Source organism: Lithobates pipiens, unplaced genomic scaffold (assembly GCF_037356315.1).
Source record: "Lithobates pipiens isolate NorthernLeopardFrog02 unplaced genomic scaffold, aLitPip1_a1.2 Scaffold_30, whole genome shotgun sequence".
NCBI classification, from domain to species: domain Eukaryota; kingdom Metazoa; phylum Chordata; class Amphibia; order Anura; family Ranidae; genus Lithobates; species Lithobates pipiens.
This window is the reverse complement of record NW_027507791.1, coordinates 45,089,036-45,109,829: the sequence shown is the minus strand read 5'-3', so window position 1 is coordinate 45,109,829 and position 20,794 is coordinate 45,089,036. Positions and strand designations below refer to the sequence as shown.

General features: G+C 44.5%; 1 protein-coding gene across 1 annotated transcript in view; it reads left to right on the top strand.

The window, feature by feature from the left end:
* The window catches only part of LOC143942193 (uncharacterized), an 80,310-nt gene extending 59,872 nt beyond the window's left edge, over window positions 1-20,438 (top strand). Inside the window, exons 9-14 of the mRNA XM_077463447.1 lie at window positions 467-541; window positions 3,221-3,289; window positions 12,363-12,482; window positions 16,242-16,301; window positions 19,206-19,365; window positions 19,808-20,438. Coding sequence (XP_077319573.1) covers window positions 467-541; window positions 3,221-3,289; window positions 12,363-12,482; window positions 16,242-16,301; window positions 19,206-19,241 — 360 coding nt within the window. The 3' untranslated portion in view covers window positions 19,242-19,365; window positions 19,808-20,438. The remainder of the gene's footprint in view (window positions 1-466; window positions 542-3,220; window positions 3,290-12,362; window positions 12,483-16,241; window positions 16,302-19,205; window positions 19,366-19,807) is intronic.
* The last annotated feature ends 356 nt before the right edge of the window (window positions 20,439-20,794 follow it).

The window sequence follows — 20,794 nt, the reverse complement described above, 5'->3', positions numbered from 1 at the left end:
TCTAGGCTTTTTAGGATACTTTTTTGATTCTTTCACAAACCATTGTTCAAGCAATAAAGAAGGGAGAGACCTTTTCCCGAAACGTGTTGGCTTCATCTGATGTTCTTGATAATCCAAATTTTAAACAAATTTCTAATGAGCATATGTACTAGGTACTTCTAACCACACATCTAGGTAATGATCATCTTCAAAAGGTTGGAAGACATGGCTATCTTGTTGCTGGTATCAACGGGATCTCTAGATAGAATACTCTAGATAGAATACTCACTTGCTTTAATGTTGCTCCCTTTCTGGCTTAGATGCTGTAGACTCTTGCTCATCAATGAAAGAGTAATGGTGGGGCAACAATGGTTTGACCAACGAGGGAGAGAGCATCAAGAGTTTAACAGCTTTTATGGTGGCCTAACCATTTGACCTTCTCTCTATATTGAAAATAAACAGAGAAAATAAATGTTTTCTGTTTCAGAAAATCGAACTACAAGAATCCCAATCCAACGAAACCACCGACAAAACCTTATACAGCACAGTTCAACATGTGAAGGCAAGTTAATCTGAAACAGAAAAACTAAATATATGAAAATAAAATGCTGTTTGTCAGGTTATGGAGCACTGAAAATTTAAATCCAACAACAAAAAGCTTACCAGACCTTACATGTGGTGGTTGCATTCGTTTTCTTTTTTTCATTTTTTTTTTATCACTTGGTGGTGATGGTACCAGTAACACATTTCCTATCCTAGGAAAACAGCACTCTCAAGCTGTACTGTATCTATGGAGGAGCAATGTTGTCACCCTAGGAGAGGACTAAGGAACATCTCCCTTTCTCCTCATGCTCATAACATATAGGGGAGGTGTAATTTAGTCCACGTCGCTAGAAAGGGCGTTCTAAGTCCCATTGTAGCCTTAATCTAGGCTTTTTTTTTTTTAGGAAACGACTTGATTCTTTCACAAACCATTGTTCAAGCCCTGAAGAAGGGGGAAACTTTTTTCCGAAACATGTTGGCTACATTTGATGTTCAGTGATCAATAAATAGTTAAAAAAATGTCCAATGAACATCTGTACTTAGGCAGGGGTGTCAAACTCAATGTCACTTGTCAATGTCAATGCTGTATTAGCATTATGATTGCCCTCAAGGGGCAGGTTGTATTTGTAAGAATAGATGTCCAAAACACCCCACCCCATAAACATTAGATGTCAAGAGCCCCCCCCCCCCCCATCAGAAGTCAAAAGTCCCCCACCCTCTGTTACATCACAGTGCACTCCCTTACCTTGTGCTGCTGCCAGGAAGAAGCTGGGGTGGAGCTGGGAAACAAAACCAAAGAAAATTCCCAACTCAACTCTTCAACCAATCTGCTACCAACCGAATTAACCTGTCCCACAGTTTGCATTAAAAACAAGGGTTTAGTTAGCACACATTTGCAAATACATGCGTTAGCTGCAGAACCGCTCCATAGAACCCTGATATTTCTGCAGTCCTAACTCTTGTAAATTTAGGAGAGCCTCCACAATGGAAGCACATGAATTCCAATGGATAGAATTCATGGGGGAAGGGGAGCCAAAGGTAGCCCACCCCTCCTTAACCACTTGCCGACCGCTGCACACCGATATACGTCGGCACAATGGCAGCGGTGGGAAATGGGCGTACCTGTATGTCCCCTTTAAGAGCCAGAGATAGCAGGCGCGCGTACAGCTTGACCGTGTCCGTGAGACTCCTGGAGATCGTGTCACGGAGCTTCAGAACAGGGAAGACCTATGTAAACAAGGCATTTCCCCGTTCTGCCTTGTGTCAAGACAGAGATCACTGCTCCCTGTGATCGGGAGCAGTGATCGCTGTCATGTGACTTGAAGCCCACCCCCCCCCCCCCCCCACAGTTAGAATCACTCCCTAGGACACACTTAACCCCTGTTAAATGACAATGGTCCCAAAATAGTGTCAAAAGTGTCCGATGTGTCCACCATAATCTCGCAGTCACAATAAAAATCTCAGATCTCCACCATTACTAATTAAAAAAATAAATAAAATAAAAATGGCATAAAACTATGCCCTATTTTGTAGACGCTATAACTTTTGTGCAAATCAATCAAATACGCCTTGCTCCCGGCCTCACTGTCTGAGAAATTGAGAGTCTGCGATGTCACTGGTTGCTGAACGCCAGGCGGGCTGGCCATAGCAACCAGTTCCGAAAGTGTAGAGAAATGTAATTAATAGTTAGTAGGTGGTGGCTATGATCTCAATTTCATTCCGGGACAATGTATTGTCCCGGAATGAAGGTGCCCATGACCAGGGACAGAGGTGGCAATTGCCGGACAGTCCCGGGGAATTCCGGGACACATGGGCATCCTACTTAGTACACGGGCCGAATCCAGGCCATTTCATGCGGCCCTAACACCTCTTCGGCAGCTGTGCCCCCTTCGCCTAGGTGGAAAGGGGGACACTGCATCTGGTGGCAGGCTCCAGGTGGAAAGTGGCACACTGCATCTGGTGGCAGGCTCCAGGTGGAAAGTGGCACACTGCATCTGGTAGCAGACTCCAGGTGGAAAGTGGCACACTGCATCTGGTGGCAGGCTCCAGGTGGAAAGTGGCACACTGCATCTGGTGGCAGGCTCCAGGTGAAAAGTGGCACACTCCATCTGGTGGCAAGCTCAGGGTTCCCACTGATTCTGCATTATGGTGAGTTGAACTATTTCATGATATATTACAATGTAGTAATAGAAATAATGTGATTTGATCATCCTGACACCATATCTAGCATGGCGTGGGGATGATGTATGTGCTAACACCAGCCATTCACCCAACAAACCACTCTGAATTCCCTGTCATCCCATCCCTGAGACTACATTGCCCTCCTCATTTTTTTTGGTGGGGGGGAAGTTGGGTGTCCCTGAATTGCAGTTTGAAAATGTGGTCACCCTAGTACTAAGTGTTCCTAGCCACACATCCAGGTAATGATCGTCTCAATGTTGGAAGGTATGGCTATTCTGTTGCTTGTATCACCAGTATCGTGAAAGAGAGCGCCCACTCTATCCTCCAATGCCACTCTCTCGCTAGTGAACATGCTGCAGAATCTTGCTCACCACCAAAGACCGCAGTGAAGGGGAAATGCCTCGCCGGTTTGCACAAAGAGGGAGGGGACATTAAGAATGTGACAGCTTTCATGGTGACCTAACCATTTGATCCACTCTCTGTATGGAAAATAAATGTTTTTCTGTTTCACGCAAAGGAACCACAAGAATCCCAATCCAATTTTACCACCAGCAACACCGTATACAGCGCAGTTCAGCACCAAAAGGCAAGTTAAACTGAAAACAATAGATTCAAATAAAATGTTGTTTGCTAAGGTTTTTGGAGTGCCGAAAGATGAAACCCAACAACAAAAATTTAATCTATTGCAGTATACGAGGCCTTAGATGTGTTGGCTACGTTAGTTTCCTAACGTAGCCAACTCTTTTACAAAAAATGTTTATTTCTCACCTGGTGACGGTGCCGGTAACACACTTACCATCCTAGGGTGAAAATGTTCACTTCCTCTACGGTATCTATGGAGAAGTAATATGCAATGTTGTTAACCTAGGAAAGGACTAAAGAACACCTCCCTTTCTCTTCGTGCCCCATAGAAAGTAGGTGGTCTGTCGCCCACAGAGATAACAGGGATCAATGTAACTGATGCTGCGTACACAGACTTTCCGGCAGACGGGATCAGTCTGTCGGTCAATCCGATCGCGTGTGGTCTAATCGTTATAAAAATCCGACGGTCCTAAAAAATGGAACATGTTTCAAATATGTCCGACGGACTCAATTCCTATTGGGAAAACCGTTCGTCTGTATGCTGGTCCGACGGACCAAATACGACGCAGGGGAAGCTATTGGCTACCGGCTATTGAACTTTCTTTTTTAGTCCCGTCTTACGTCACCATGTTCAAAACGAATGGACTTTCAAACAGACTTAGTCCGTTCGTGTGTGGCCAAGTCCGTCGTAACTCCGCTGAAAAGTCCATCGGGGAGACCGTCGTACCTAGTCTGCCGGAAAGTCCGGTCGTGCGTACGCGGCATAATGCCCCATACACGCGATATATGAACAGGGAAAAAATAAGGGGAGAGGATTATAGCGGTGCCAAAGAATATCCCAACATAGTTATATAAAAAAATGAAACAAAATACTTTATTAGAAATACATAATACAAAAAGACAAAAAACATTCAAAAGTTGACATAGAATAGTACAGACAGGTACATTATAGATGAATATTGATTGGTAGGTGGAGAAGAAAACACAGGCCCAGATCATATGCAGGCTCGGGATTCAGAATATCAACTCCTACATGTTTCGCCAAACCATTGGCTTCCTCAGGGAAATGATATCTGCTTGTACTAAAAATAGACAACACGAAACAACATAAAAATACAATGCGTTAACAAATTGATCAATAAATAGGATAATATTTGATTTATTTCATATAAATTCAGAATGCACGGCATGATCAAAGACAACCCGTGACCGGTAAGTCCGAGAATACGCCGCAGATACATACCCCCGTCCAGGCACCAGAATGGAAGAAAGGGACCCCAAATTATACATCCCTGGCTACCACATCTATTGCTGCAGAGGGCGAACAAAGACCTAGCAATAAATTATACTATTGATTAATTCTGCACAATATTGGGATAAACAAAATCCCAATTATAAAGGGCTAACATAGCCTCCATTACTTACAATTATAGATTAAAAGTCAACAGGGGCACCTGCTTTTCCCTGTTCATATACTTACTTACTTTTTCCCTGTTCATATATCTTTTGTTCATAGGGATGAGGTGCTGTATACTTTGAGGTTCTTCCAGCCATACCCCTTATTGCCCCATACACACGGTCGGAAATTCCGATGGAAAAAGTCAGAACGGATTATGTTGTTGGAAAATCCGATCGTGTGTGGGCTCTATTGGACTTTTTTTGTCGGAATTTCCGATGGAAAAAAGTTGGAGAGCTGGATCTAAAATTTTCCGACAACAAAACCCGATCGGGCTTTTTCCGATCGTGTGTAGAGAATTCCCGACGCACAAAGTGCCACACATGTTCAGCAAAAGATTTGGAGACGAAAGCTATTGGCTACTGGCCTCTACGTAGTCCCGTCGTACGTTTTGTACGTCACCTCATTCCAAACGATGGGATTTTCCGACAGCTTTGTGCGACCATGTGTATGCAAGACAAGTTGCGGCCAAAATCCGTTGGAAAAAATCCAATGGATTTTGTGGTCGGAATGTCCGTGTGTATGGGGCATAAGACTGCAGCACAGACAGAGTTCTTTGTAAGGTTTATCTGCTGGCTATGTTGGGGCCCTTTAAAGGCAGGATCAACGGGTATTTTTGGCACTTGTCAAGATACAGTATAACCAAATACTTCCAATGGTACAGTGCCTTGCGAAAGTATCCGGCCCCCTTGAACTTTTCAACCTTTTGCCACATTTCAGGCTTCAAACATAAAGATATAACATTTTTATTTTTTGTGAAGAATCACCAACAAGTGGGACACAATTGTGAAGTGGAACGAAATCTATTGGATTTTTGAAACTTTTTTAACTAATAAAAAAATGAAAAGTGGGGTGTGCAAAATTATTCGGCCCCCTTGCGTTAATACTTTGTAGAGCCACCTTTTGCTGCGATTACAGCTGCAAGTCGCTTGGGGTATGTCTCTATCAGTTTTGCACATCGAGAGACTGAAATTCTTGCCCATTCTTCCTTGCAAAACAGCTCGAGCTCAGTGAGGTTGGATGGAGAGCGTTTGTGAACAGCAGTTTTCAGCTCTTTCCACAGATTCTCGATTGGATTCAGGTCTGGACTTTGACTTGGCCATTCTAACACCTGGATACGTTTATTTGTGAACCATTCCTTTGTAGATTTTGCTGTATGTTTGGGATCATTGTCTTGTTGGAAGATAAATCTCCGTCCCAGTTTCAGGTCTTTTGCAGACTCCAACATGTTTTCATCCAGAATGGTCCTGTATTTGGCTGCATCCATCTTCCCCTCAATTTTAACCATCTTCCCTGTCCCTGCTGAAGAAAAGCAGGCCCAAACCATGATGCTGCCACCACCATGTGTGACAGTGGGGATGGTGTGTTGAGGGTGATGAGCTGTGTTGCTTTTACGCCAAACATATAGTTTTGCATTGTGGGCAAAAAGTTGGATTTTGGTTTCATCTGACCAGAGCACCTTCTTCCACGTTTGGTGTGTCTCCCAGGTGGCTTGTGGCAAACTTTAGACGAGACTTTTTATGGATATCTTTGAGAAATGGCTTTCTTCTTGTCACTCTTCCATAAAGGCCAGATTTGTGCAGTGTACGACTGATTGTTGTCCTATGGACAGACTCTCCCACCTCAGCTGTAGTTATCTGCAGTTCATCCAGAGGGATCATGGGCCTCTTGGCTGCATCTCTGATCAGTCTTCTCCTTGTCTGAGCTGAAAGTTTAGAGGGACGGCCAGGTCTTGGTAGATTTGCAGTGGTCTGATACTCCTTCCATTTCAAAATGATCGCTTGCACAGTGCTCCTTGGGATGTTTAAAGCTTGGGAAATCTTTTTGTATCCAAATCCAGCTTTAAACTTCTCCACAACAGTATTACGGACCTGCCTGGTGTGTTCCTTGGTCTTCATGATGCTCTCTGCGCTGTCAACAGAACCCTGAGACTATCACAGAGCAGGTGCATTTATACAGAGACTTGATTACACACAGGTGGATTCTATTTATCACCATCAGTCATTTAGGACAACATTGGATCATTCAGAGATCCTCGCTGAACTTCTGGAGTGAGTTTGCTGCACTGAAAGTAAAGGGGCCGAATAATTTTGGACGCACCACTTTTCAGTTTTTTATTTGCTAAAAAAGTTTAAAATATCCAATAGATTTCGTTCCACTTCACAATTGTGTCCCACTTGTTGGTGAGTCTTCACAAAAAATTAAAATTTTATATCTTTATGTTTGAAGCCTGAAATGTGTGCAAAAGGTTGAAAAGTTCAAGGGGGCTGAATACTTTCGCAAGGCACTGTATATTTAACAAACCGAAAAAAAAAAAAAAAACAGAAGTTCAGTGTTTGGGTTACCCAGAGCTCTCTTATCCTCCTGATTTTCCCAGCTGATTGTTCACTTTACATAGAGCAGTGCAGAAATTTCCCCTTTCACATCCCTTCTCTCTTTTTTTTTTGCTGTATAAGCTTCTAGTAAGAATTGAAACTTCTTTTTATTTCAAAATGAGCAGCTGAAATAAACATATAAGGTTATTTTAGAAGATATGACGGGTCCTCACCAAGAAGTTTGGTGATGAGTTAAAGGAGAACTAAACCCATCGATCTAACAATTTAAGAAAACAGTTTACCGGTACATTCCCGGCATGTTCTGGGAATGTAATTGTATATGGGGATTGTAAGAGCAAGGAGTAGAGCATTTATAGGGTCTTTTTGGTAGGAGATAATGAAGGAGGTCAAGGGGATACAGGGATGAGGCCAAGCTCCTGGGGGGAGGGGGGCTACCATGCCATATCCAATGGCATCTCTATTACCATCACCTTGGGCAAGCTAAATTGTTTCTCTTATAGGAGGGGGGACATATTGCATAAGGGGATTGCAATTGTAATTGTTAGATGTAGAGTGTTTTCGAGGTCTTTTTGATAGCAGATAATGAAGTGGGTCAAGGGGACACAGAGATGAGGCCAAGCTATATCAATCTTCACCAAGGGTTACCAACCAATGTACATGATTATATGCCAACTCAACACCCCTTTATTACCTATATTCATAAAAAAATATGTTTACCCGTCAGTAGGGCTCAAATACAACAGGACACATGTTTGCTACCAACAGGTATTGTGCATGTGTCTTCTCCTTTTTGCTACGTCATGGTCATTATAAACATATTTGTTTGCAAGGAGAGCAGACAGACATTTCCTATTGCAGAAGCTGAGGATTTTGGTTTAGAACTATTTAGCTATGACAGTCTAGGGGTGATAAGCCACCTACACAGAAGATAATATTCTAAAAATTGCTCGGCTGGTAGAGACATCCCCAAAAAGACTTGCAGCTGTAATTGCATTGAAAGGGGGTTCTACAAAGTATTGACTCAGGGGGGCGCTATAAAAATGCCCCCCCCACACTTTTCAGATATGTATTTGTAAAAAAAATTGAAAACCATTTATCATTTCCCTTCCACTTCACAATTATGAGCCACTTTGTGTTGGTCTATCACGTAAAATCCCAATAAAATACATTTATGCTTTTGGTTGTAACACGACAAAATGTGGAAAATTTCAAGGGGTATGAATACTTTTTCAAGGCACTGTATGCACTTGGTATTTGGAGTCATTGGGTCACCATCAGGGGCGTAACTATAGGGGGTGCAGCAGTTGCGACCGCAACTGGGCCCTGTGATGCAGGGGGCCCATGCAGCCCCCTCTACATATGGCCGGCAGCAGCATAGGCAGCTAGGGGTACCAGTGCACCATGCACACGGGTGGCTGGAGATAGAGGGTGACTAGCAGTGCTCCTTGCTCGACTATCGCACTGGCTGCTCTTTAGTTGTGCATTCCCCGCATGACCTGTGTCCTCGGCCGGCTCCTCAGAGCACCCCTCTCCTGCTCCATGCATTGCCGCTCAGTCCGATGTCTGTTCTCCCCAGCCAGAGTCCCGCCCCCCCTGAGTCCAGCCCACACTGCACTGCATACTTCTCCCGGGTAAACAAACTTTAAGCACACAGATGCAGTGCAGCCCTATGAGAGCCCCCCGGAGGACACGGCAGGCTTGTCTGCCAGCCCCCCTCCTTCCCCGTCATACACAGATGATGAAAGGTCTTTCTGGGAGATATGCTGACCAGCTTGGTCATGTTAAGTGAGAGGACCCCATCCCCCCACACCATTATATACCCCCTCCATCTCCCCCTGGGGACAGGGACCCCTTCTCATGTGGGGACAGGGACCCCCACCTCCCCTGGGACAGGGACCCCTTCTCACCTGGGGGCAGTAACTTCATCTGCCCTGGAGAAAAGGACCTCATCTCTTCTGGGGACAGGGACCCCATCCTGCCTAGGGACAGTCCCCCAATGGGGCACCTAAAAATAAAAAATAAACGAATAAAAAAAAACGACTGATACCAGTGGTGGAACTACAGGGCTTACAAAGGTCATACCTGTGACCACGCCTTGGAATTCCACTGTAGGGCTCAGAGGGAAGGGCCCTGGCTGGGGTTCAGGGGGGCCCTTCATGGTTTCTTGCATCGGGGCCCTGAAGGTTCTAGTTATGCCACTGGTCACCATGCTTATTTTTTGCTGTTAAGAAGAAGTAAACTTGTAAAATGTTGGTGGTTTATGTCATGCGGCCATTGAAGAAGCGCGACGTGGTGTAATTCATTAGCTAAGACTTCAATGTAGACTTCAGGAACGTATTTGTGCTGCTTTTTGTCTTATACCATCTTTGCACAAGTTCCTTTGTTACTCAAACTTTGCTGTTGCCAGGAAAACAGTTTCTGCAACTGAAACTCAACCCTCAGAATCTTGTGACTTCTGCAAAAGTCATGCTATAATTTATTTTGGTTTTATTTCCGTTTTTCTTTAAATGACATGGCGTGAAGTGGATCTGAAGTCTTCCCCTGTTACGAAATTACCTAAACAGCAGTTCTATGACCCGAACACAATGTTGGGAATTGGGATTGCTACCAAGGGCTAGCCTGCCTGCAAATGACAGGTTCTCTTTAAAAAAAAAAAAAAAAAAGGGGAAGTACATGACACTATACCTGCTTCCCATTGCTTGGAGGTTAAAGGGTCAGTCGTCGGCTCTATGAGCTGAGCTCCAGTTGAAGGAGTTCCCTTGATTATGCCGTCGGCAAAAATTAACCTCATCCCATTTGTGATAAGGACAGCTCTACATTTGAACTCCAAGCAAACAGATAAAATACATACATGGGTGGCCATTTAATTTCCAAAGGATTTCTGTTTCTGTCCATCCACTGCCACGATTTTGCACAGCTCTGCCACACAGCCCAGCCCTGTCTGGCAGGGGAGGAGACCTAATTTTCCCCTACTGTTTAGTAACTGTCAGAAACCATGAAACCAGGCCAAGACAGAAGTACAGTTAAATTACACTTGTTTAATAACAAAAGTAAAAAGAACAAACGTAATCAATACATGGCTAAAGTTCAGTAACCGGAATGGATAGTCAGCCAAGCCAGAAGTCAGGGATCAATGTAGTGGAACAGCAAGCAGTATCTGGAGCCAGAGGGGATGTCAGAAAAGCAAGTCTTAAACAGGTTCGCAGGAGATGGTCTCTGTGATGTTGACCAAGGCAAAGGCAGAGCTCCTCTGGGCTGGACGGCTTAAATAGGCAGGACTGACAAGCAGGATATCATCAACAGCTGAGTAACTGTGGAGAGATAGGAGTTGGCAATTAGGCGACAGCTGAGCTGCCAGCTCTGAGAAGGAAGGGCTGAACCCAGCCCTGACACGTAACACTTATGACCTGCACCAAGGCAGGGTAAGTGCGGGGCAGACGGCGAGCGGGCAGGGGTCACACTGGGGGGCATACAAGGGCACACTGGCAGCATTTGATTGTCACACTGGCAGAATATGATGGGCACACTGGCAGCATTTGATGGGCACACTGTAAACGTTTGATGGTACAGTGACAGCGTTTGGCACAGTGGCTGCATTTGATGGGCACAGGGGCAGCATTTGATGGCACAGTGGCAGCGTTTGGCACAGTGGCTGCATTTGATGGCACAGTGGCTGCATTTGAGGGCACAGTGGCAGCGTTTGAGGGCACGATGGCTGCGTTTGAGGGCACGGTGGCTGCATTTGAGGGTACGGTGACTGCATTTGATGGCACAGTGGCTGAGTTTGAGGGCACGGTGGCTGCATTTGAGGGCATGGTGGCTGTGTTTGAGGCAGCGTTTGATGGGCACAGTGGCTGCATTTTTTTTCGTCAAAATCTTTTTGCGCCCCCCCCCTTCCAAAAAAAATTTGAGCACCAGCCGCCACTGCATTTATAGTGCTTTTTGCATTTTGCAGATTTGCACTACAGTCCATTTATCATGGTTTCCTATGATGGTTTCCTTCCTATCAGGAAATTTGTGCTTTTTCTTGGCCCTTGGTGCCCAACCTGCTGCCATTTGGTGCTTGTCATGCTGGCCTTGAACCCCAGCATTTCATAGTCCTGGTGATTCTATAATACCTGTGTATACCTCTGTAAATGGCCTTCAAATTCAAAGACTTTTTTCATGAGAAAGTTAGGGCACCATTCTCTCTGCTACCTGGCCAGTACATTTTTACTCTATCTAGGCCCCTGTTGCCCAACCTGCTGCCATTTGGTGCTTGCCACGCTGGCCTTGATCCCCAGCATTTCATAGTCCTGATAAATCTATAATACCTCTGTATACCTCTGTAAATGGCCTTCAAATTCAAAGACTTTTCATGAGAAAGTTAGGGCGCCATTCTCTCTGCTACCTGGCCAGTAAATTTTTACTCTATCTAGGCCCCTGTTGCCCAACCTGCTGCCATTTGGTGCTTGCCACGCTGGCCTTGAACCCCAGCATTTCATAGTCCTGATGATTCTATAATACCTCTGTATACCTCTGTAAATGGCCTTCAAATTCAAAGACTTTTCATGAGAAAGTTAGAACACCAGGCTCTTTGCTACCTGGCCAGTAAATTTTTGCTCAATCTAGGCCCCTGATGCCCAACCTGCTGCCATTTGATGCTTGCCACGCTGGCCTTGAACCCCAGCATTTCATAGTCCTGATGATTCTATAATACCTCTGTATACCTCTGTAAATGGCCTTCAAATTCAAAGACTTTTCATGAGAAAGTTAAGACACCAGGCTCTTTGCTACCTGGCGAGTAAATTTTTGCTCAATCTAGGCCCCTGATGCCCAACCTGCTGCCATTTGATGCTTGCCATGATGGCCTTGAACCCCAGCATTTTACAGTGGGATTCCAATGACCCTATAATACCTCTGACATTTGTGTATTGAAAAAAAAAGAACGACCAAACGATACAACCTAGTCCAGGCAGTGGAAACCCTTCAAAAGTTTCACCGAAACCCCCTCCACAAAGTGAAAATAACTAATATGCTAACCGAATCTGAATATGCAAAACAAATTTCAAAAAACTAATTCTTACAAAACGAATATGACTAAACCAAATTTTGAACGTTACCAATGAATTTGAAACAAAACACATTTTTATGTTGTGAACATTTCTCTATACTGCATGATCTAACATTTTAAGGGTAGGTGGTCATGGAACTAAAAAAAGAAATTCCACCCAGACTCCCTTCTACCTGGACAGGAAAAGAAGACCACACAAGGCCTATAATGCTTCAAAAAAATGACACTATAGTCACACTTTCTTTGTGTATTGCAGGACAAAAATAAAAAAAAGTCTCCACCAGAAGAACCCAACGGGAATTGTTCAAATGCTCCATTGGAATCGTGTTATGCAGAGGTGCAGCTCCCGAAGGTGAGAGTCCACACAACCTATGTATATAGTTATGAGAATAATATACGGCATAATCTAATATTTAAGGCTAGGTGGTCATTGAACTAAAACAAAACAAAAAAGATCAGAAGGGAAAATGAGGGTGCATGGATTCCCCAATGAATGATGAAGATGTTTGTGTTTAATCCTGGCAGTCTTGGGGGTACACCGCCCCGAAATGTGAGATCTTGCTCCAGAAACTACCTGACGGTCAGTGAACACCTGATTGTGGTCATGTGACTATCCCAACTCCACCCATAAGAGTGTTGGGGCATTGTAATTATACGCCAGAAGTTTTATACAAGAAAAATAATATTCGTATCCCCGTGTTAAGAGTAGATGATGATCTGGGGGAGGGTACACCGAAAAGGTGACAAGGGGTTGTAGTCCCACCCACAGGCCTTGTTGAAGGCCTGCTTAATTTGGTTAAAGTGGATTATGGAATAATTCTAACCCTAATGCCTTGTACACGCGGTCGGAAATTCCGACGGAAAAGGTCGGATCAGACTATATTGTCGGAAAATCTGATCATGTGTGGGCTCTATCGGACTTTTTCCATCGCAGGATCCCAAATTTTCCGACAAAAAAAATCCGATCAGACTTTTTCCGATCGTTTGTAGAGAATTCCGATCGGACAAAGTGCCAAAGCTATTGGCTACTGGCCTCAATGTAGTCCTGTTGTAACGAATGAACGTCATCACGTTCTGAACTATCGGATTTTCCGACAACTTTGTCCGACCGTGTGTATGCAACACCAGTTTAGTACAAAATCCGTCTGATTTTGTGGAATGTCCGACTGTGTGTGCAGTACACCGAGCTCCCTGTAACCCAAATACTAATTATTTGCTGTAATACTGACCTTAATCTTAACCCTCCCTGTAGTTCTAACACTAACCCTCCCTGTGACTCTAACATTACCCTTCCCTGTAACCTCAACACTAACCCTTCCTGTAACCCCAACACTAACACTCCCTGTAACCCCAACACTAACCCTCCCTGTAACCCCAAAACGAACGCTCCCTGTAACCCCAAAACGAACGCTCCCTGTAACCCCAACACTAACTATCCCTGTAACCCCAACACCAACACTAACACTCCCTGTAACACCAACACTAACGCTCCCTGTAACACCAACACTAACGCTCCCTGTAACTCCAACACTAATCCTCCCTGTAACCCCAACACTAACCACCCCTGTATCCCCAACACTAACCCCAACACTAACCCTCCCTGTAACCCCAACACTAACACTCCCTGTAACCCCAACACTAATCCTCCCTGTAACCCCAACACTAACCCTCCCTGTAACCCCAACACTAACACTCCCTGTAACACCAACACTAACGCTCCCTGTAACCCCAACACTAACCCTCCCTGTAACCTCAACACTAACCCCCTCTGTAATCTTAACACAAACTCTCCCTGTAACCTCAATAGTAACCCTAGATGTAACACTAACCTTCCCTGTAACCTTCACACATTTCCTCCCTGTAAACCTAACACTAACCCTCCTTGTAACCCTAATATTAACCCTCCCTGTAACCTTAACCCTCAACATTAACCTACCTTGTAACCCCAACACTAACGCTCCCTGTAATTTCAATTAATTTGAAATAAATTGTAACAAAACGTAATCAAATAGCGAAATAACAAATTACCTGAATTCAAATTGGAAAATGAACATGAAATCAAAATGGAAACATGTTGCAATAAATACAGTAAGGTATAAAAGTGAAATAAGATGATTCCTACTTAGGTTTCTTTATAGAATTATGAATGAATCTATTATGAATGCTGCTGCTAGACTAATACACCTCACTAACCGATCCTTGACTGCCGCCCCTCTCTGCCAATCTCTTCACTGGCTTCCCCTCCCCCACCGTATAAAATTCAACATTGCCCCCAGCTTCATCACCAACCTCATCTGCAGATATCGCCCAAATCGTCCCCTCCGCTCCTCCCAGGACCTCCTGCTCTCTAGCTCCCTTGTTACCTCCTCCCATGCTCGCCTTCAGGACTTCTCCAGAGCCTCTCCCATCCTCTGGAACTCCCTGCCCCGGTATATCCGATCAGCCCCCTACCCTGTCCACCTTTAGGAGATCCCTGAAAACTCATTTATTCAGGGAGGTCTATCCCACACCCACCTAACAACTATCCCCAAGCCGCCCCCATCAAATCATTCCCCGCATCTAATCCCTTTTATACCACCACCCCCTCCCTTTTTAATGTAAGCTCTACGAGCCGGGCCCTCCTGTCCCTTCTTTATTCAACTGTATTGTAATTGTGCTGTCCCCCCTCTACATTGTAAAGCTCTGCGTAAACTGTTGGCACTATATAGATTGTTAACAGTGGCGGCTGGGGCTCAAAATTTTTAGGGGAGCGCAAACAAACTGAAAAATTCAGAAAAAAAGCCCCATCAATTGCAGCCTCACTGTGCCATCAAACACAGCCACTTTGCCCATCATATGCTGCCACTGTTCCCATCGAATGCTGCCACTGTGCCCATTAATTGCTTTCACTGTCCCCCAAGCTCTGCCACTGTGCCCCAAATGCTGCCACTGTTCCCATCGAACGCTGCCACTGTGCCCATTAAATGCTGCCACTGTGCCCCAAGTGCTGCCACTGTACCCCAAATGTTGCCACTGTTCCCATGAAACGCTGCCACTGTGCCCATTGAATGCTGCCACTGTACCCCAAATGATGCCACTGTGCCCCAAGTGCTGCCACTGTGCCCATTAAATGCTGCCACTGTGCCCCAAATGCTGCCACTGTGCCCCCCGCCCGCCATCTGCCCACCACTTACCTTGTCTCTAGTGTGCAGCGGGTGATGGCGGCAGGCGGCGAGCGGTGTCCGGTGTCCTCCATTTCATCCCGACCCCGATGTCTTCTCCTGCGCTCCTCCTCCTCATCTTCTGCAATGATTGGATGCCTGATAGGCGTCCAATCACAGCGCCTGTGATTTCAGCCAATCAGGTGACAGGTAACACAGACCCGGCAACCTGATTGGCTGAGAGGCGGGTCAGTGTTAGGGAAGCGATGTATTCGCTTCTCTAACACAACACTGTGTAAACAGCGAACACACAGCATTGCACCCGCTGTTTACCCTTTTGGAAGCCTATTAGAGGCCACGGCTCTAATCAGGACGCCTATTAGAACCGACTGCTCTAATCAGGCGCTTCCATAGAAACCCCGCCGCTGTAATTCAGATGCCCGACAAGGGGCCGGACACCTGAAAAGGGGGGCGGCAGCGTCGACAATAGACAATTGGTGATAGAGCAGTGCAGGAGAGAGTTGGCAGCGCTCCTGTGCCCTCTATGGACGCACCGCCACTGAATTTGTTAATAATAATAATAATAATAGAATAGAAAAAAATAGAATAGGATAGAAAAGGACAGAATACAACAGCATAGGAACAAAAGAATAGAACAGAAAAATATGAATAGAATAAAATATAACAAACAGAGCTGTCTTCCAAAATTCGAATCGATTCAAAAAGAACTAATATGCTAACCGAATCAGAATAAACTAAACGAATTCCAAAAAACAAATCATTCTAATAAAACAAATATGACCAAATTAAATTAATTTAACGAATACATCTGAAACAAAATACACGCGCATCCCTCTATACTGCATGATCTAACATTTTAATGGTGGGTGGTCATGGAACTAACAAAAAACACAAAAAAGGCCTATAATGCTTCAAAAATGACACTATAGTCACACTTTTGTGTATTGCAGGACAAAAGCCACCAAAAGGCTCCATTGGAATCGTGTTATGCAGAGGTGCAGCTCCCGAAGGTGAGAGTCCACACAGCCTATGTATATAGTTATGAGAATAATATACGGCATAATCTAATATTTAAGGGGAGGTGGGCATTGATCTAAACCAAAAAAAAAAGTTTATAAAGATAAATTGGGGTGCCTGGATTCCCTAACGCCTGACCAGGAATGTTGGGGGGTGCACTGCACCGTCCTGAAATGTCAGATCTTCCTCCTGCAACTACCTGATGATCAGTGAACACCTGATTGTGGTCATGTGACTATACAAGATGGAGATTCCCAACTCCACCCATAAGACAACATTGTAAAAAAAAAATTTTTTGTCTATGGGTGGAGTCTTATTATAATTAAGGGGCGGACATTCGTTTGTAGGTGTGGCCTAGCGGGAAAGTAAAATGCGTCGCGCGGAAAATGGCCATGGTTTAAGCGTAGTATTGGGCGTGGCTTAAAGTGGCGTGACTCAAAGGGGGTGTGGGTAGAGTCAGCGATAACGAGGGATGGAGGGAGAAACAAAGAAAGAGAGAGAAGGAAGGAAGGAAAAAAAGAGGGATGGAGGGACAGCAGGCCCAGATCCTACACCACAATAGCAATATGTGTATTCCAGAAAGTTTAACAATCAGCAAATAAAGATACTCCAAACACCGGGTGTTAGCGCTTTAATCATCCCGGCACCATGGTTGTTATGGTGTCAGGGTGATTGAAGTGTATTAGTTCTATTATTGCATTGTAATATAAAATGAAATAGTTCAGCTCACCAAAATGCAGAATCAGTGGGAGCCCCAAGCGTTTCACTTGTCATGTTGGCTGCCACCAGATGCCATCAGTTGTCCCCAGCGGAGTGCTTCCTTACATCTCAGGTGTCCCCAGCGGAGTGCTTCCTTACATCTCAGGTGTCCCCAGCGGAGTGCTTCCTTACTTCTCAGGTGTCCCCAGCAGAGTGCTTCCTTACATCTCAGGTGTCCCCAGTGGAACGCTTCCTTACATCTCAGGTGTCCCCATCGGAGTGCTTCCTTACATCTCAGGTGTCCCCATCGAAGTGCTTCCTTACATCTCAGGTGTCCACAGCAGAGTGCTTCCTTACATCTCAGGTGTCCCCAGCGGAGTGCTTCCTTACATCTCAGGTGTTCCCAGCAGAGTGCTTCCTTACATCACAGGTGTCCCCAGCGGAGTGCTTCCTTACATCTCAGGTGTCCCCAGCAGAGTGCTTCCTTACATCTCAGATGTCACTGTCCCCAGCCAGCGGAGTGCTTCCTTACATCTCAGGTGTCCCCAGCAGAGTGCTTCCTTATATCTCAGATGTCACTGTCCCCAGCCAGTGGAGTGCTTCCTTACATCTTAGGTGTCACTGTCCCCAGCCAGCGGAGTGCTTCCTTACATCTCAGGTGTCACTGTCCGCAGCCAGCAGAGTGCTTCCTTACATCTCAGGTGTCGCCCCCCCCCCCCCCCATTGGACCCCTTCTATATCCCAGCAGCGGTGTCCCCGTCACCATTACTGAAGTAAGAGGCCGAGGGGGAACAAAATAGAGGCGGGGCCAGCTGGCTACAATAGAAATTGAGCTGTGGAACCCCCCACCCCTTTTCACAACAGGTCACAGATGACAGACAGACCGGGGGCGGGAGGGTGGGCGTCGCCGTAGCTCTAATCCTATTATAGCCACTCTCCGCTTCTTGTTTTTTGTGATCTTCTGGAAAATGGCGGCCAGCGGAGACATAATCTCCACCAGCCGCAGACCTCTAGCAGCGGCGAAAAATGGGGAAAAAAGGGATTTCCCAGGAAACACTAAAATCGGGAAAAGGGTCTATATCCCGGAAATGTCCCCGAAAATTCGGGGACTATTGGCAACTATGATAAGAGTGTTGGGGCATTGTAATTATACCCCAGAAGTTTTATACCAGAAAAATAATATTCATATCCCCGTGTTCAGAGTAGATGAAGATTTGGAGGAGGGTACACCTAAAAGGTGACAAGGGGTTGCAGTTCCAACATTAACACTCCCTATAACCCCAACTTTAACGCTCCCTGTGACCCTAACATTAACCCTTCCTTTAACCCTAACACTAAACCACCCTTTAACCCCAACACTAACCTTCCCTGTAACCCAACACTAACCCTCCCTGTAACCCAACACTAACCCTCCCTGTAACCCCAACACTAACCCTCCCTGTAATTCCAACATTAACACTCCCTATAACCCCAACTCTAACCCTCCCTGTGACCCTGACATTAACCCTTCCTTTAACCCGAACACCAAACCACCTTCTAACCCAACACTAACCTTCCCTCTAACCCAACACTAACCTTCCCTGTAACCCCAACACAAACCCTCCCTGTAACCCCAACACAAACCCTCCCTGTAACCCCAACACTAACCCTCCCTGTGACCCTAATATTAACCCTTCCTTTAATCCTAAAACCAAACCACCCTGTAACCCCAACACTAACCCTTCCTGCTACCCTAACACTAACTCTTTCTATATCCGTACTGTGGAGATTTATATTTTCTATTTGTCACCAGAACAGGAAGTAATGGGAAATCTAACATAATATAGTGGTCACAAGAACAAGTAGTGAAGGAAAACCCTCCAATGGGGACACCTATTCTGCTTGCAACTGTCTAAGCGGGGACTTCCCCTCACTTTGTAGACCTTTGCTATAATTTCCTGTTGTATCTTCTAGACAGGAAGTGAAGGGAAATCTCCCCCGGGGACACAGTAATAATAAAAAAATAAAAATAAAAAAAAAACAGGCAGGGGTTATCCATTTCTTGCTAAATCCAAAACTAAACGATAACGTTTTGGCCATACATGCCCAGTATTGTTTTGATTTTTGAAATGAATTGAGCCAGAACCAATGAAACCTGTTTGATTTAAATTCTGTTTTCTATATTTTACAATGTATCTTTTTATATTGTCCACGAAAAGGTTCAAGTGACGGGGAGCAAATCAAGTAATCAATGAGCCAACGGCCGGAAGTCCGGAATAGAAATTGCTCTGAAGAGACGATCCTTAAACCTAAAAATATTCAAAAAAACAAAACGAGTATGGGACTTTAAATGAGGCAGGCTCCAAAAACCAATATAAGGCCGCGTACACACGCGGGGACTGTTCGCCCAACTTTGTCCGTCAAACAGTTTCGGCAAACAGTCCGCTCAAAATTAGCATGGACGGACATGGCCACACACGACGGACGAACAGTTTGCTGAAACCGTGCGCGATGACGTGAACGGCACGTACGACGGGACGAAAAATACGACGTCCTATACACTGCATTATAACTTTCGGCGTGTAAATCCTTTCTGAGCATGCGCGGAACTTAGTTTGACGAACAAGCCTACACACGAGGGGACTGTTCGCTGAAACAAGGTTTCAGCGGACAGTTTTTCGGAATTTCCGAAAAACCTTGTTCAGCGGACTGTTTGCTGAAACTGTCCGCTGAAAGCCCACACACGAGCGGACTGTTTGCCGAAACACTGTTCAGCGGACAAAGTTGGGCGAACAGTCCCCGCGTGTGTACGCGGCCTTAGAGTTGAAGTTTTATTATCAATTATACGCAAGTATCAGGGAAAGTTGCTATATGACCAAAAAGTATTCAATACATGTACAGGCATAGCATCCAAGTAAACATGATATGGAGCGTTGATAATCATAACAGGGAAAAAGAAGAAATTTCCAAAAAAGTAATACAGTAATAATATACAATAGAATTCATAAAAATATTGTAAAAAATGATGGAAATGTGAGGGGTTACATCCTCAAAAGCTTGACGCGTTTCGTCGGTTGACCGACTCATCAGGCGCGAATATACAATGTCTGTAAATAATAAATAATAACAGAAATTTTACATTAAAAGCCTAAAAAATAAGAAATATTGTAAATAAATACATTTGTATAAAAAAAGAAATGGTCAAATCCACAGAACTTACATCCCGTAGGAATGCCGAGCATAAGTTGTCCCGGTGTGCACGGGTCGCCACATCAAGCCTCCCCCGGGAGCTGTGGCGCAAAGAGCCCGCCCAAAGCACCCGGCCGACAAAAAGGAGCCCCCAGCCAGAAGGTAAATAAAGTAATTGGAGTATTATGCCAATACCTGCAAGTAGAATCTATAAAAAAAACTAAAAATATGGAAAAAAATACACACACATATATATATATATATATATATATATATATATATATATATATATATATATATATAAAATGTTTGGGGGTTATAAGTCATTTTCTAGTAGAGCTGCATAATTCTGACTAAAATGAATATCATGATTTTTTTGCTTATAATAAAGATCACGATTCTCGTGGTGTAACATCATCTTTCACATTTTATAAAAAAATTTGGGTATATATTGTTTTTTTTTATTTTTATTAAAATGTGTTTCCCCCCTCCCCCCAAAAAAAATTGCATTTGAAAAACCGCTGCGCAAATACTGTGTGACATAAAAAATTGCAATAATCACAATTTTATTCCCTAGGGTCTCTGCTAAAATTATTTTATATATATATATATATATATA